The following is a 13,788-nucleotide window of genomic DNA, read 5'->3' on the forward strand; positions in this document are numbered from 1 at the left end:
TTCCTTATACCACATACAAAACAGACTCAAAACGGTGAAAGACATTAAGGTGAGACAGGAATCCATCAAAATACTTGAGGACAACACAGGAAGCAACCTCTCCAACCTCAGCCACAGCAACTTCTTTCTAGAAACATTGCCAAAGGCAAGGGAAGCAAGGGCAAAAATGAACTACTGGGACTTCATCAAGATCAAAAGCTTTTGCACAGCAAAGGAAACATGCAGCAAAACCAAAAGGCAACTGACAGAATGGGAGACGATATTTTCAAATGACATATCAGATAAAGGTCTAGTATCCAAAATCTATAAAGAACTTATCAAACTCAACCCCCAAAGAACAAATAATCCAATCAAGAAATGAGCAGAAGACATGAACAGTTCTGTAAAGAAGAGATCCAAATGGCCAGGAGACACATGAAAAAGTACTAAACATCACATGGGATCAGGGAAATACAAATCAAAACCACAGTGAGATAGTACCTCATACCAGCCATAATGGCTAAAATCAATAAGTCAGGAAACGACAGATGTTGGCGAGGATGTATGCAAGGTGGTGAAGCTACTCTGGAAGACAGTATAGAAGTTCCTCAAAAAGTTGAAAGTAGAGCTACTCTATGACCCAGCAATTGCACTACTGGGTATTTACCCTAAAGATATAAATGTAGGGATCCGAAGGGGCATGTGCACCCAAATGTTTATAGCAGCAATGTGCACAATAGCCAAACTATGGGAATAACTTAGATGTCCATGAACAGACGAATGGATAAAGTGAGATATATATATATATCTATATATATAATGGAATACTATGCACCCATCAGAAAACCTGAAATCTTGTCATTTGCAAGGACGTGGATAGAACTAGAGGGTAATAGACTAAGCGATATAAGTCAATCAGAGAAAGACAATTATCATATGATCTCTCTGATATGAGGAGTTTGAGAGGCAAGGCAGGAGATCGTGGGAGAAAGGGAGGGGAAAAATATGAAACAAGATGGTACTGGGGAGGGAGACAAACCGTAGGAGACTCTTAATCTCAGGAAGCAAACTGAGGGTTGGTGTGGGGTGGGGGAGGGATAGGGTGGCTGGTTTATGGACATTGGGGAGGGAATGTATTACAGTCAGTGTAAGACTGATGATTCACAGATCTGTACCCCTAAAGCAAATAATATATTATATGTTAACAAAAAAACACTAATGATGTACTGTATGTTAGCTAACTGAACGTAAAAAGGCGGTGTTTGCCAAATGCATAGCACATGTTTGCTAAATTTTATTTTCTAGCTGAACTAGATGCCTCAGTGATGTCCAATATCACCCAGCCTCTCCCCAAACCTACCTCCACATCTTCAGCCTGGACTAACCTCTCCCACCTTCCCATTTCTGTCCACCATAACTTACATGCTTCCTTCTCAGACCATCTGTGTACCTTTGGCATCCAGGTGTGATACCTATTCCCTCTGAACCATAAATGATTCTTGGTCTTTATTTCTACATCTCATGAGACACTTGATACCACGATTGTGTGCTGTCCTTCGGCACATGTCATCTCTTCTCATAAGTGTTCATGTGTATTTTCTCTGCACATGCCATTTACTTAACAAATCACTTCTAAGTCACTGAAAGGAAAGATGATGATGATGCCTGCATCTGGCATGAGCAAATGGAAAGCCATTTGTAAGTGATAGTTGATTTAAGCAAAAAATAAGACACCAAAGACACTTCACATTTTCTGTGCTGATTTTTTAATGAACATTTTATAATCTTACAAAATAACTGGCTATAGCTGTTTTACATTACAATACAGTAGATCAGCTCCTTTCACTGTGTTCCCAATCCAGCCATCCTCTTGGGGTGCTAACTGATGCACTCAATAGCTATCTCACAGAGGAGAGGAAGTGCCAAGTCCAATGCCTTGTAATGGAGGGAAGGAAAGGAGAGAATCAAGAATAGCTCTTCACTTTCATGTACTTTTCATGTACAGGTTTGCCAGCTGCCCATTCTCCTTACTCTGTCCTCTCATCTCTCTGGTTGCAGACTGTCACACTAACCATTAGAGTCAGCTAGTCCTGGGTCACCTGGACAACCAGAGCCCCTAGTTAGTAGGAAAAAAAAAAAAAAAAAAAAGCAGAGAAGTGACTTTCAGGACAAGGAAGAGCCTGTGGGAGAGGTCCTCCATGACCCCATGGATGGGTAAGAGCAGCCAAATGCAGAACATCACATGGAGTGATTGGGAGTAAAGGGAATAAAGTCCTTCCACTTTATTAAGGACATGAGAGTTAAAACACACTAGGCCCCAAAGAAAATGGCTAGAAGAGCCTGCCACCTATGAATGACCTGAGCTGACATGGGCCGGGCAAACTTCAGCCAGAAGTGCTTTCCACACACCACAGAAACTGCCCTCTTGCCTTCTCAGGGCAATCGTGGATTGTGGATTTGCCAATGGAGAATAAAATATTTGTAAATGAAATATGACAGAGAAATGTTCTCACTGTTCCTTCTGTGAAGAGACTGAGCACAGACCCACACTGCTGTGAACCACAGGCTTGCAACCTTGTGGGGGAGCTGAAGCCTTCCTGGGCTGGGCAAGGCCCAAGATACCTATTCTGCGGCCTCAGTCTCAGACAAGGCAGGATTCCCTGATGTAGAGCTTGATGCACTTCCAAGACTCTGGATACTCTCCCCAAGAAAACAATTTTACAACTCCGTTAAAAAAAAAAAAAATCGGCAATCTAAAATAAACTTTTTCCACTGTCCTTTCCGTACTGAAGCCTACCACAATCCTAGGAAGATTTATTCTCTTTCTGGGGGTACTAAATGTGAACCCAGGACAACAAACAGTAGGTATCTAGATTTCCCTTATGGCTAGAAACATAGAGATCAAGGGCTTTTTGGATGGCAACCTCTGCTCCTTTCTTTCCTCAGTGAAGGTGTCACCCCCATTTTCTATCCTAGAGATAAATATATGTATACCCCCTTCTCCCCCCCCCCCCCCATTCCAGAATATTTTTCTTTCCTCAAGATAGCGGTGGGGAATATTTCCTCTTCCAATTTGCAAAGCCATTGCCTCAGTGTTGGTGGGAAGAGTAGAAATCTTGTGGTCAGAGCCAAAGAGCAGATGATTCAGAGAGACCAAGGTTGCACTCTAATTTTGGCCCGTTCTTGGCTTCCATTGGAGAGGAGGCTCTGAGGGAGAAGCAAGCCTCCCAGGCCTTCTTGAGATAACAAACTGAAGTGTTGAGCAAGAAGTTAACTCTCTTTCCCCAAGGCTTAATCCAGAAGTTGTTACCAAAAACAACTGCAACAGACCGTGTGCAAAAAGAGGAAGCCTGGGTGGTAAACAGAGGCCAGTTAAAGTGGTCATTTTACCCACAGCCCATCTATTGAACAAGAAAAGATAATGACAACAAAAAGGACCCTAAATAGTTGAAATTCTTCTCTCTTCCCACAGAGTGTCACCCTTGCTCCACGTGTTTCCGTAGCTTTCTCAAATCAAAAACTTTAGGTCGGGGATATGATATGTTGTACTCGAACAGAATTTACCTCAGATCCCGTGTCACTTCAAGGATTCCCCTCCGATCTGTTCTGGAGATTTGGAACAAGTCTCTTTGCCTCATGTCATCCTCCTGCCTGGGGCTCTGATTTACTCCTGGCCTCTCCCATCTCCATGGCTTTGCTTGGATTCTCCATCTCTGCCTGTTCTTCCATCTCCTCCCATTTCCCCCCTATGTCATGTCCATAACATTTTCCCCCACAGAAAATCAGCAATTGGTCCCGTGTCTGTGAGTGATAGCTAGGTCTGGGGACTTAGAAGGAGAGAGGGCACAGGCCAGCCATGAGGAATGTGTGAGTTCCTGTAATCTTGTCAATCAGAGAACAAGCCCCAGTACAAACTTGCTCACTGACTGGCAGGCGAGAGCCACCCTTGAGATAGGCACGTGTGGGAGTGTAGAGGATCCTGGGGCTCAATAACTCCAACTAAGAATTCTGAGAAGTGAAAAGTAGTGAATACGTTCCTTCTGGATAAATACACAAGAACCACGGTCTGGTTCTTCTGGCCCCAGCACCAATGGGTACTCCCACACAACTTGCTACTCCTCTTAATGTTACCATCCCAATCCTTCATCGCCCTAAACTGGGCCCAGATTCCTGCTCATGAAAAGATGATTAGCTGTCTTGTTAGTTTCAAAAACTTCATCTAATTTCTCTCTCTTTCTCCATCGCCACTTCCTTTTCCACCTGCCAACCCCCATCAACAGAAAAATGGCAGAATGACTTGTCTTGCTGTACTCAAACCCTCAGGATTCATTTGGGATGTGAACTTCACAGCAGCATGTGTGGAACAATGTATAATTTTTAGCTTAGTAGACAGCAAAAAATATAATATATATAATATATTTATATAATTATGTTTAAATACTTATAAGGAATTAATAACTAACCTCATTATGACTAAAGGAGACTACACAAAAGAAAGGGAGTCGGTTTAGAGTAGATGAGCCCCGAAAGATGGCAATCCATTCAAAATGGGTGTTAACAGAGCGTCCCTGGCCACTTCTCTTCTAGTATTTTGGTATTGGTTTACAAGTTGGGTGGGGCTGAATAGTTGGCGGGGTGCAGAGTGGGGAATAGGACAAGAGTTGAGGATGGGGGTGAATAGAATATAAATGGGGGAGGAGGGTCCTTGTATAGATATCATGTTTCTCCTTCCACTTTTAATCAACTGCCTCTTTGAAGAAACTTTTTGCCTGTGACTCTTCCCTACTTGGGGTACTTGGTGGAACAGTTGGCACCTATAAACATTCCCTTGCATGTCTATAAGAACCTCAAGCTCTTCCTCCATCCTTCCTCCATCCTTCTTCTTTGTTCACCTTTTGTTTTCTCTTACAGAGGCCTCTCTTTCTTACTGCCTCCAGGGCAGTGGAAGGAGGGGCTCGATCCCACAGTTACTGATTTTCTTCAGCCTTGGGGTCTCGGCAGGTGCATTCATCCAGGTCACAGTCAGCAGCAAATGGAATGACCTAGGGGAAATCAATGAGAAGTTGAAATAAACCATTTTCTTGCCAAGCTTCATACTTCTCAACCAGCTTCTGCTTTTCTCACTTGGTCCCAGAGGAAGTGTGTTAATATCACAGAGCTGAAACTAACACTCAGTTCTTACACTTACACATCATGGTAAATCTTCCTTGCTTCACTTTATTTACGTGTGTGTGTGTGTGTGTGTGTGTGTGTGTGTGTGTATGTGTGTGTGTGTGTGTACAGTGGAAGGACAATAGTAATTCCCCTAGGTGGTGGTAATGTGATTTAAATAAAATGATGGATATAAAACACACATTTCCAGGCATTTGTAATGCCTGTTACTACTACTTCTAATATAATCATTAATGTCAAGAACCATTGCTAATGTTTTCATCGCCATTATCCTCTTCAGAAAATCACTGTAAGGTAGGTAAGATGGATTTTAGCATTTTCTTTTTATCAGGAAGGCCAAGAGAGATTGGATGACTTAACTTAAGGTCATGGTACTACTATCTGGAAAAACCAAGGCTCTACAGCCTAACTCTATGGCTCCTACTTCTTGGTGTTCTTAGAGCCATACAATCATCTTTGGCATCTTGTAAGCACGAGGTTTTGCCCACCTTGAACCAAGGATGCACTTGGACTTGGTGAAACAATGCATCTCTGTACCCACTGTTTGTGGCTGGATTGCCTTCCTGCTATATAATTACCCTACTCTGAGCCGAAAATGATCCTGCAAAAGTTGCTCTCTACCTATTCTCACTACAGCATCAGCAGACAAATACACTTTTTAAGTGTCCATAACCAGTGTCAGAGAGAACTGGGCATGTTGGGAGACATGATGTAAAAATTAGAAAGGATTCTACCCTTTGATCATAGACAATCAAGTGAGGTAAAAATAGGCATAGCTTGTAATAGTTCAAAGCACACTGAAAAGATGGGCTTAGTGACTGGGCAAGGGAGTTGGAAAATGGGTGGTATTATTTGGGGAAATTTTACAGCATATTTTCACAAAGGAGGTAAAATGTGATTTAGGGGGATTAAAGTGCCTTTCCTTTCTTTTTTTCTTTTAAAGATTTTATTTATTTGAAGGAGAGAGAGCAAGGGGAAGGGGCAGAGGGAGAGGGAGAGAGAGAATGTCAAGTGGACTCCATGCTGAGTGTGGAGCCAATGTAGAGTTTGAACTCTATATAGAGTTTTGAACTGTAGAGTTTGAACCTGAGACCATGATCTGCCTGAAATCAAGAGTTAGATAGTCAATGGACTGAGACACCTAAGTGCCCCATGATGTGCCTTTTCTTTTTTAAAAATTTAATTTTTTTTCAGTGTTCCAAAATGAAGTGCCTTTTCAGTTCTGATTTTAGTGTATGCTGGCTACAGGCACTGAAATCCATTAAAGACAAACCCTAGATTTACTGAGTATGAAATGACGATGAGGCGAGAATTGCTTGTCTTCTTCTGAAGTGGTCATACCTTCCTGGGTAGAGATGGGATCTGTGACCAGTTATGGTCTGTAAGTGAGAACAATAACTAGTTGATACAATTTCTGACCTGTTTTCCAAGCTGTTGATCTGTTTCTCTTGGTTTGGGATTTATTATTTTTTTAGAGCAAAAGACAAACAAATTGAACAGTGATCCGATGAGCCCCTGAGCATTCTGCATTAAATAAATTAATTCACATAAGTGGTGACAACAGTGCCTGGTGCAGAGTGAACAGTCATATCAGCCATTAGGTGCCAGAGTTTCAGCTCTGTAGAGGTGATCATGTAGGTGTGAATTATTGTGAAGACAGGTACAAGGAAAGAGATGCTGTCTCTTGCATATTTCTGATTCATCAGACTGGCCAGGTAGCATCAAATGTCTCTGGAGCACTTGGCTTTTTATCCAAATTATTATAAAATTTCAGCCTATTGGATTTCACGAGTTTAGCTTGAGCATATCTATCAATTTAATAGAGCCCAGAGAAATAGAGATAAAAGGAATTGAGAAAAAATTACTACTCATGGTATGGTCTAAGTAGCTTGTGGTGGCCAGTCAACATAAACTTAAAATATGCTTATAATACACTATATAGGATTATTAATTTAATAATGAGGATTAACAATAACCAAACATCACTTCATTGGTAATCATGCCTCCCCAGGAGGTAGAGGCCATAATTCCCTGCCAACAGAGGTGTATCCTGGACAACGATAAGCAGATGTGAGTCACTGAGTAGCCAAAGCCATGGCTTTTCCGAAGGAGTTCCAAAACCAACCACCGGAAAACTAGTGTTTTCTAACAACCTCACCTAAAATCACTGCCTTTAATCCTGTCACCATAGAAGCTTAAATGTTTATTCACTATAACTCCTTCTTGACTATAGAATAAAAATGATACAGAATGAAGGAGAATCAGCCAAACTTATTTCTGGAGTTCCTTCCCTGCCTGTTACCTACAGGTGTGCTCACTTACCTTCTTGGAGGAGAGCGTGGAAGAGCAGCAGTCTCCCCCATCATAGTGGCAGTAGGCCCGGTTGTTGATGGTATCACACCATCCATCTGCTTGGAAAGGCTGGTTGAGGACATGAAAGGTCAGTGTCTATGAACAGCTTCACTGGGCTTCGCACTACTCTCCCATTCATCTCCATCATAACACATGGAACTAAGACATATTCGGGGAGAGCACCTGAGAGCCAGGATACCAACTGACCTAACATCCTTAAGAAGTTGAAAGTCTCAAGACCACTGGGCCCAAAGATTTGTCAAAGTTCACTGGCAATACCTGCTTCTGACCAACTCTAGGGTCCAGAATGGTTCATTTAAATTCCTTGGTCAAATTTTTTACCTTCTTGTAAATAACACATCTTTATATAAAGTAGGTTACCAAATATTTTCACACATTTGAACTCTGTTGATCATCAGGAAAAGCCTATGATGCAGGCAAGGTTGGCTTTAATGGAGATGCATAGAAATGACAAAAACTGCCCTGGGTCACATAGCTAGGGTCAAGCCAACTTTGGAATTAGAAGTCCTGTATCTTGACTTTCTGCTTCTTCTCCTGGATTAAGAACTATAATATCCAGCCTTTCTCCTGGTACTTGTATTCAGAGACCCTGGTAGTCCTGGCATTCTATGAAGATTCAAATGATGTTTGTCCAGAATGTGGGGGTCCTAGGGTTTGGGACACCAGTGTTGGAACAGAAATACTCTCACACATACAGCTACCTAATACACAGCAGCTAGATGCAGGGTGAGAGCAGAGGAAGTGAAGCTGTTTCCATGCAGTCCTGTTATAGCTACAAGTTAACAGAAACCAAAATGGGAAAGGGGCCCAGGCCAAACCAGAGTTAATGGAGTGTTTCTCCCCAAAAGGGAATGTATGATAAGAACAGCAACAAGCGGTTAAAAAATAGCTCAGAAGTCCAATGCGTTGTTTCCCTAGAACCACTCCTGGAGAAAAACAGTGTCCCACAGTGTTCTGGAGGGCATGCCAGCCAGCCCACCTACTCAATCACATTGGCTGCTTCCCCTCCTGAGTGGATGCCTAATTGAGAAGCCTCAGGAAACATCTTGTGGCCAAACTCTTTGGACCACAAGACAGTCAATAGACTTCTGAGTTCTGAGGTCACCTTCCAGTTTGCATGTTTAAAACACTTTCTCTCCCCCCACCCTCCTTAAATGTCAAATAATGGGACTGTTCCCTATTTCACCGTGCTTTGATGAGATAGATAGATAACTAAACTAAAAAAAGGGGGCGTTAAATAATTTTCGGCAATCGAATTACATCAGAACCAGCTCATCCAAATTATTACTTCAATGTTTTGATTTATTCTATGGGGTCCTGAGGTCATTTGAACATCATTCCAGATGTATACCAGCATTCCGATCACTGAAAAGTTGCTACTTGTGGAGTGGAACTCAACAGCTGTTCCACAGCTGCACGGCAAAGGCAGTTGAGAGCAGGAAGTAGAAATGAATTCTGTTTTCAACACTGGCCTCACTGGGATAAGAGACAAAGACTGTGAGATGTGCATGGGTCTCTTAACACCAGAGCAAGTGACACTGGCTCTGCAGCTCCTAGGATGACTATACAATCAGGACTTGGGGCTACAACTGCAGTCAGATAATTGGAGTCAAAATATGGCTGGCGACATCCTTAACATCCATAAAATGCTCTCGGGTCCTCCCAGGAGGACCAGATACATCTCCTGAGATCTCAAACCCCTGCCAGAGTTTTCTTTTTCTTTTTCAAGTGTTTGGTGGAGTATATTTTCCTCCTCTAACACTGCATCTGTTACTTTGTCTCCAACCCTGACTGACTCATTGGCAAAACTTAATCTGTTCCTTCTTTATTTTTCATGGTATTGTCTATAAAAATCCAAAGAGCACCCAAAATACTTCTCTTACATGTAAAAGTGTGGTCTTCAGTATGGAGGATTAAAGGGAGAGCTTCCTTTTCATAAGAACAGCTTAAACTTTTGAATGGATTATTCAAGGATCCAGGAGAACCAGTCTTTCCAAAGTCTTTCCCAAGGATGGCTTCTTGTCTCAGGATCACTAGGGAAGATAGGTTGAAAAGAGCAGAAATGGTCTAGGTGACCATCTCTAGCTCCCAGTGGGTGTCTACTGCTAGAGCCTGAACATGATTTCTAGAAACTTCTTTTCTAGAAGCTTCTTTTCTGCTCTCAAAGGGTCATCTGGGAAGTAAAGGAAATTTATAAAAAGGGGCAGAAAATCAGAGAAAAGGTTGGAAAAACCCAAATATTTAGTTTACTATATACCTATTAGAATTAATTGTTCCTCCCCTAACCTGCCAAAAACAAGTACTCCACCCTAAACAAACAGAGTCTCCTATGGCAACATGTGCCTGGGAAGCCTGACAGCTTGAGTCCAAAGTTACAATGGAAAAAATAGAAAGGGAAAAATGACAAATTGATCCAAGGTTTTTAAAGCATCTGAAGACTGAATGTAAATTAGATCAAAATCTCAATAACGGAGAGGTGTCAGACTGAGGACATCACTTCTGCTCCAGGAAACATCTCCTAACAGAGGGTACAAGTGTTGGGTTTCTCTGCACAATGTGTCCACAGGTGAATTTTTACTACCCACACATAGACCTCACTTACCCTGTAACATCAGCAAAGTGCTTCATGTAAATGAGTTTTTTTCAAATACCTATAGCCTATTTCTTTAAGATACATGTTTTCATTTTCTATCTTAACCATTTTGATGAAAGAAAAAACAAAAACTTACAAAATTCCTCTCACTCTGCCTTTTAATAACCAATAGAATAAGAAGTCATCAACATGAACATTTTTCGTTTTCATTTTTTTTGTACAGGAAGACTCTGTATTGGGCTGCTTATCTTTGCATTAAGTGAGCCTCCTCTAAAACACACACACACACACACACATACAACTTTATAAATCAAGCTTCTTAAATTATACCTGAAGTAAATACCTAGATCTGAGAGAGAGCTAGTTTTCTCTTCTCATGATGCATGAACTTGAGGATATCTATGGCTGGCTAGCTGTGTTGCAGGTAGATGAGTTAGCTGTAGAAATTGTTGTGGGTCAGTGATGAAATCAGAAGGGCTGTCAGCCCATACACCTATATGGCTATGGAAACTGGACAATTTTGGAAACTTCTCAAAGTAAAAATAATTCCTTGTTTATGTTATCTATATTCTTTGTGTTATTTTCTGTTTAAGGTTGTTCTGCAAAGCCAGGCAGGGGGATGGTGGGCCCTGTCTGTTTTCTATGGATATAGTCATTCATTCAGTCATTCAATATCCTTGATTCCAGACCTCTATGTGCCAGGCATTGTTATGGGGATGCAAAGTTTCATCCCCTAAGAGAATCCACTGTAAACAAATATAGCTTATGACAGTAAGTGCTAGCATAGGGAGGCAGACAGGAGAGAAGTCCCTAAGTCAAATTTTCGCTGGGGAGATTTTTAAGAGCTTTCATGGGCTGGCTTGCTACATCTAGCCTCTAGGAGGAGAGATTAGGGCTGGATGATTCAGAGGGGAAGCCTGAGAAAATGAAAATAGACATCCGGGTGGTCCTAGACTGCCTGTCACAGGGCCCAACCCCGGGAAGAGCTCCATAAACATTGACAGATTGGCTGATAACACTTCTCTTCCTTCAACTACATTAGGAACATTTTTCTGCTATAGATTGCAACAGAACTCATGACCACGCTAATGTTTTAGAAAGGCTAGTTTTGTACTTTAGGTGGTCTGCTCTGATGCCCTACAGGTTGGGATCTCAGCCAAAAGTGACTATCTCCTTATAGATGAGGCACAGGGCAGAATCCTGATTTTTCATCTTGAGGAGTCTTTCAGACCAGAAAATACTAATCACATTTGTGTCTAAAGCTTAACACTATTTTCTTTCCCCCACATCCTTTTCCATCAGAACCCTCTAGTTATGTGAATGACAAATTGGACCCACATCTGTATCTTCTTATTGGTGGGGCTGCACCAGGCACCAAAGATGCCCTTTCCTAGCGAAGCTGTGGTGCCAGGCCCAGTGGAGTCCTTGCAGTAAATGGAAACGCTTATAAATATATGTAAGAAGGGTGCTCATTTTCTCTTTTTCTCTGGCTTTCCAATGAATCCTTCGCTTGATTCTCCAGCCTGATTCTCCTCCACTGAACCCAAAGATCTACGTACCATATCTATACTGGCCAGGCTTCACTGCAAGGCTGCTCTTAGAATTTCACAGGCAAAAAACTTACAAGGTCTTTGAGTAATGACCAGAACACTACTTGCTTTTTTTTTTTTTTTTTTTTTAAGGATCATAGATACATGAAATCCTAAGGTTTGATGGAGTCTTGAAGACTATTTAGTACCAAACCCCTATTGTACAAATGATGAAATGGAGCCTTAAAAAAAGAGAAATGTCTTATTTGTAAGGCAAGTTGGTGGCCATCCTGGAAATAAGGCAGAGTCTCTGGATTCTTGATCTGATGTTCTTTCTACCATAGCATGCTGCCACTATCTGATGATTTCATTCATCTTTTAATTTTTTTGGAATGCAGAGTAATTTAAATTCCTTTGGCACCTCTATAAAACAGGTTCAGTTATAGGAGCATTAACAAAAAAGTGAGCCCAACGATCCAACACAAAAGCAAAAAGGGCTGTACGTATGTCAATGTCCCAGAGCCCCCAACAACTTCACTTCTGCTTTTTTCAGTTGTAGGACAAAGTTTATCGCAAATAAGCTGCCTGGCACCATCACTCCTTCTGGCCTTGGGGCTTGGTCTGCTCCTATTTCTCTAGAGGCTGATTTCCCCAGGAGGAAGCAGCACTACACTCCCATCCCATCGGCAGATGCCTGCAACCCAGAAACATTTATTTCTGGGTCCCAGAATACTCAAGCCAGATTATTTCTCTGCTCTCTGCCGTCATCTGACGGAAAGAGGAAATGGAGCTGTTCCCCTTCTCCAATGTTCACCCTTGGGGTGGGAAGGTGCCAATGATCTCACATTTGTGGGTTTGCAACAATCTTCTTGGAAAATGTAAAATTAAAATAGATACCCTGAGATGGGTTCTGCAGGAAGAGTTTCTTACATACAACCGCCTCTGGAAAATCTCATCTGGCTTCCTGGGCCCAGAAAGTCCTTCTTCCTGCCTGTGCATTACTATGGTATGTTTTACCCATATGGGCATTATGTAGGACGTAACACTCTGTACTACCAAGGGCTCAGGGTCTAACCATCTTTATAGAACCAGCCTCTAGTTCAATGCCCGATGCTACAGGAGGTTCTTAATAAATGAACAGACATGAGGGTGGTTAACAACATTTCCTCAGCATATTTTGTGAACAGATCCCAACTTTCCATTATTCCTCTCCTACTATGTACAGAGCATTGGTATATGTTTATTTAAGAGTGGGAAGAGGCAGGGGCACCTGGGTGGCTCAGTGGGTTAAGCCGCTGCCTTCGGCTCAGGTCCTGATCTCAGGGTCCTGGGATCGAGTCCCGCATCGGGCTCTCTGCTCAGCAGGGAGCCTGCTTCCTCCTCTCTCTCTCTCTGCCTGCCTCTCTGCCTGCTTGTGATCTCTGTCTGTCAAATATATAAATAAAATTAAAAAAAAAAAAAAAGAGTGGGAAGAGGCAGCAGAATATACCATTGTAAAGTTCTCCTGGTATAAACAACCTAAAAATGTTGGATAAAATTTAACAATATCCTCTCAACTCCAGAGCTGGGGTAATAAGAAAAGAAGAAAAATTACCATGGCCTCAAAGCAAAAAGAAACTCAATAGCAGAGCAAGAAGAAGGTGGGGAAAACATGACTGTCTTTGGGATGTTGGCAAATAATGTTATCTAGCTGTTAGGTTTTCACAACTGATTGGGAATAGGGGCCCAGGTTTTGGGCCTCTGTAAGGTGGGGAATGTGTAAATGACACCATTAGTATTTTAATAAGAAGGCTGTGTTTGTGAGGACTGATAGGGAATGACACAATCACATAGCAGTGCCATACAGGTAACCTGGCTCAGTTAGAACTGGGAGATTTGTTCCTACCTACCAGCCCCGAAGACAAGATGATGCAAACCCACTAATCACTAAGATATTAAGGATTTTCTGGGTTACGAGGTAGCAGTTGAAATGTAGAGTAGACCCTGGAACGCCAAGGGTCTGCTCTACAAACAACAGACAAGTAAGATGTAATTCAAAGAAAGGCCATGAAGACACACATTCTGTTGGATGGACAGAGGGAAGCATCCCATCTGTGGCCCTGAGAGAGGGATCCAAAGTTGGGGTGTAGTCCTGCGGTCTAT

At 42.0% G+C, this 13,788-nt stretch overlaps 1 protein-coding gene across 1 annotated transcript in view; it reads right to left on the reverse strand.

Moving 5' to 3' along the window:
* Positions 1 to 1,728: 1,728 nt before the first annotated feature.
* The window catches only part of PAPPA2 (pappalysin 2), a 294,379-nt gene continuing 282,319 nt past the window's right edge, over positions 1,729 to 13,788 (reverse strand). Inside the window, exons 21-22 of the mRNA XM_059144906.1 lie at positions 7,474 to 7,572; positions 1,729 to 5,021 (exon numbers count right to left, since the gene is read on the reverse strand). Of these exons, the coding sequence (XP_059000889.1) occupies positions 4,947 to 5,021; positions 7,474 to 7,572 (174 nt within the window). The 3' untranslated portion in view covers positions 1,729 to 4,946. The remainder of the gene's footprint in view (positions 5,022 to 7,473; positions 7,573 to 13,788) is intronic.

This window comes from Mustela lutreola, chromosome 14, assembly GCF_030435805.1.
Source record: "Mustela lutreola isolate mMusLut2 chromosome 14, mMusLut2.pri, whole genome shotgun sequence".
NCBI lineage: Eukaryota > Metazoa > Chordata > Mammalia > Carnivora > Mustelidae > Mustela > Mustela lutreola.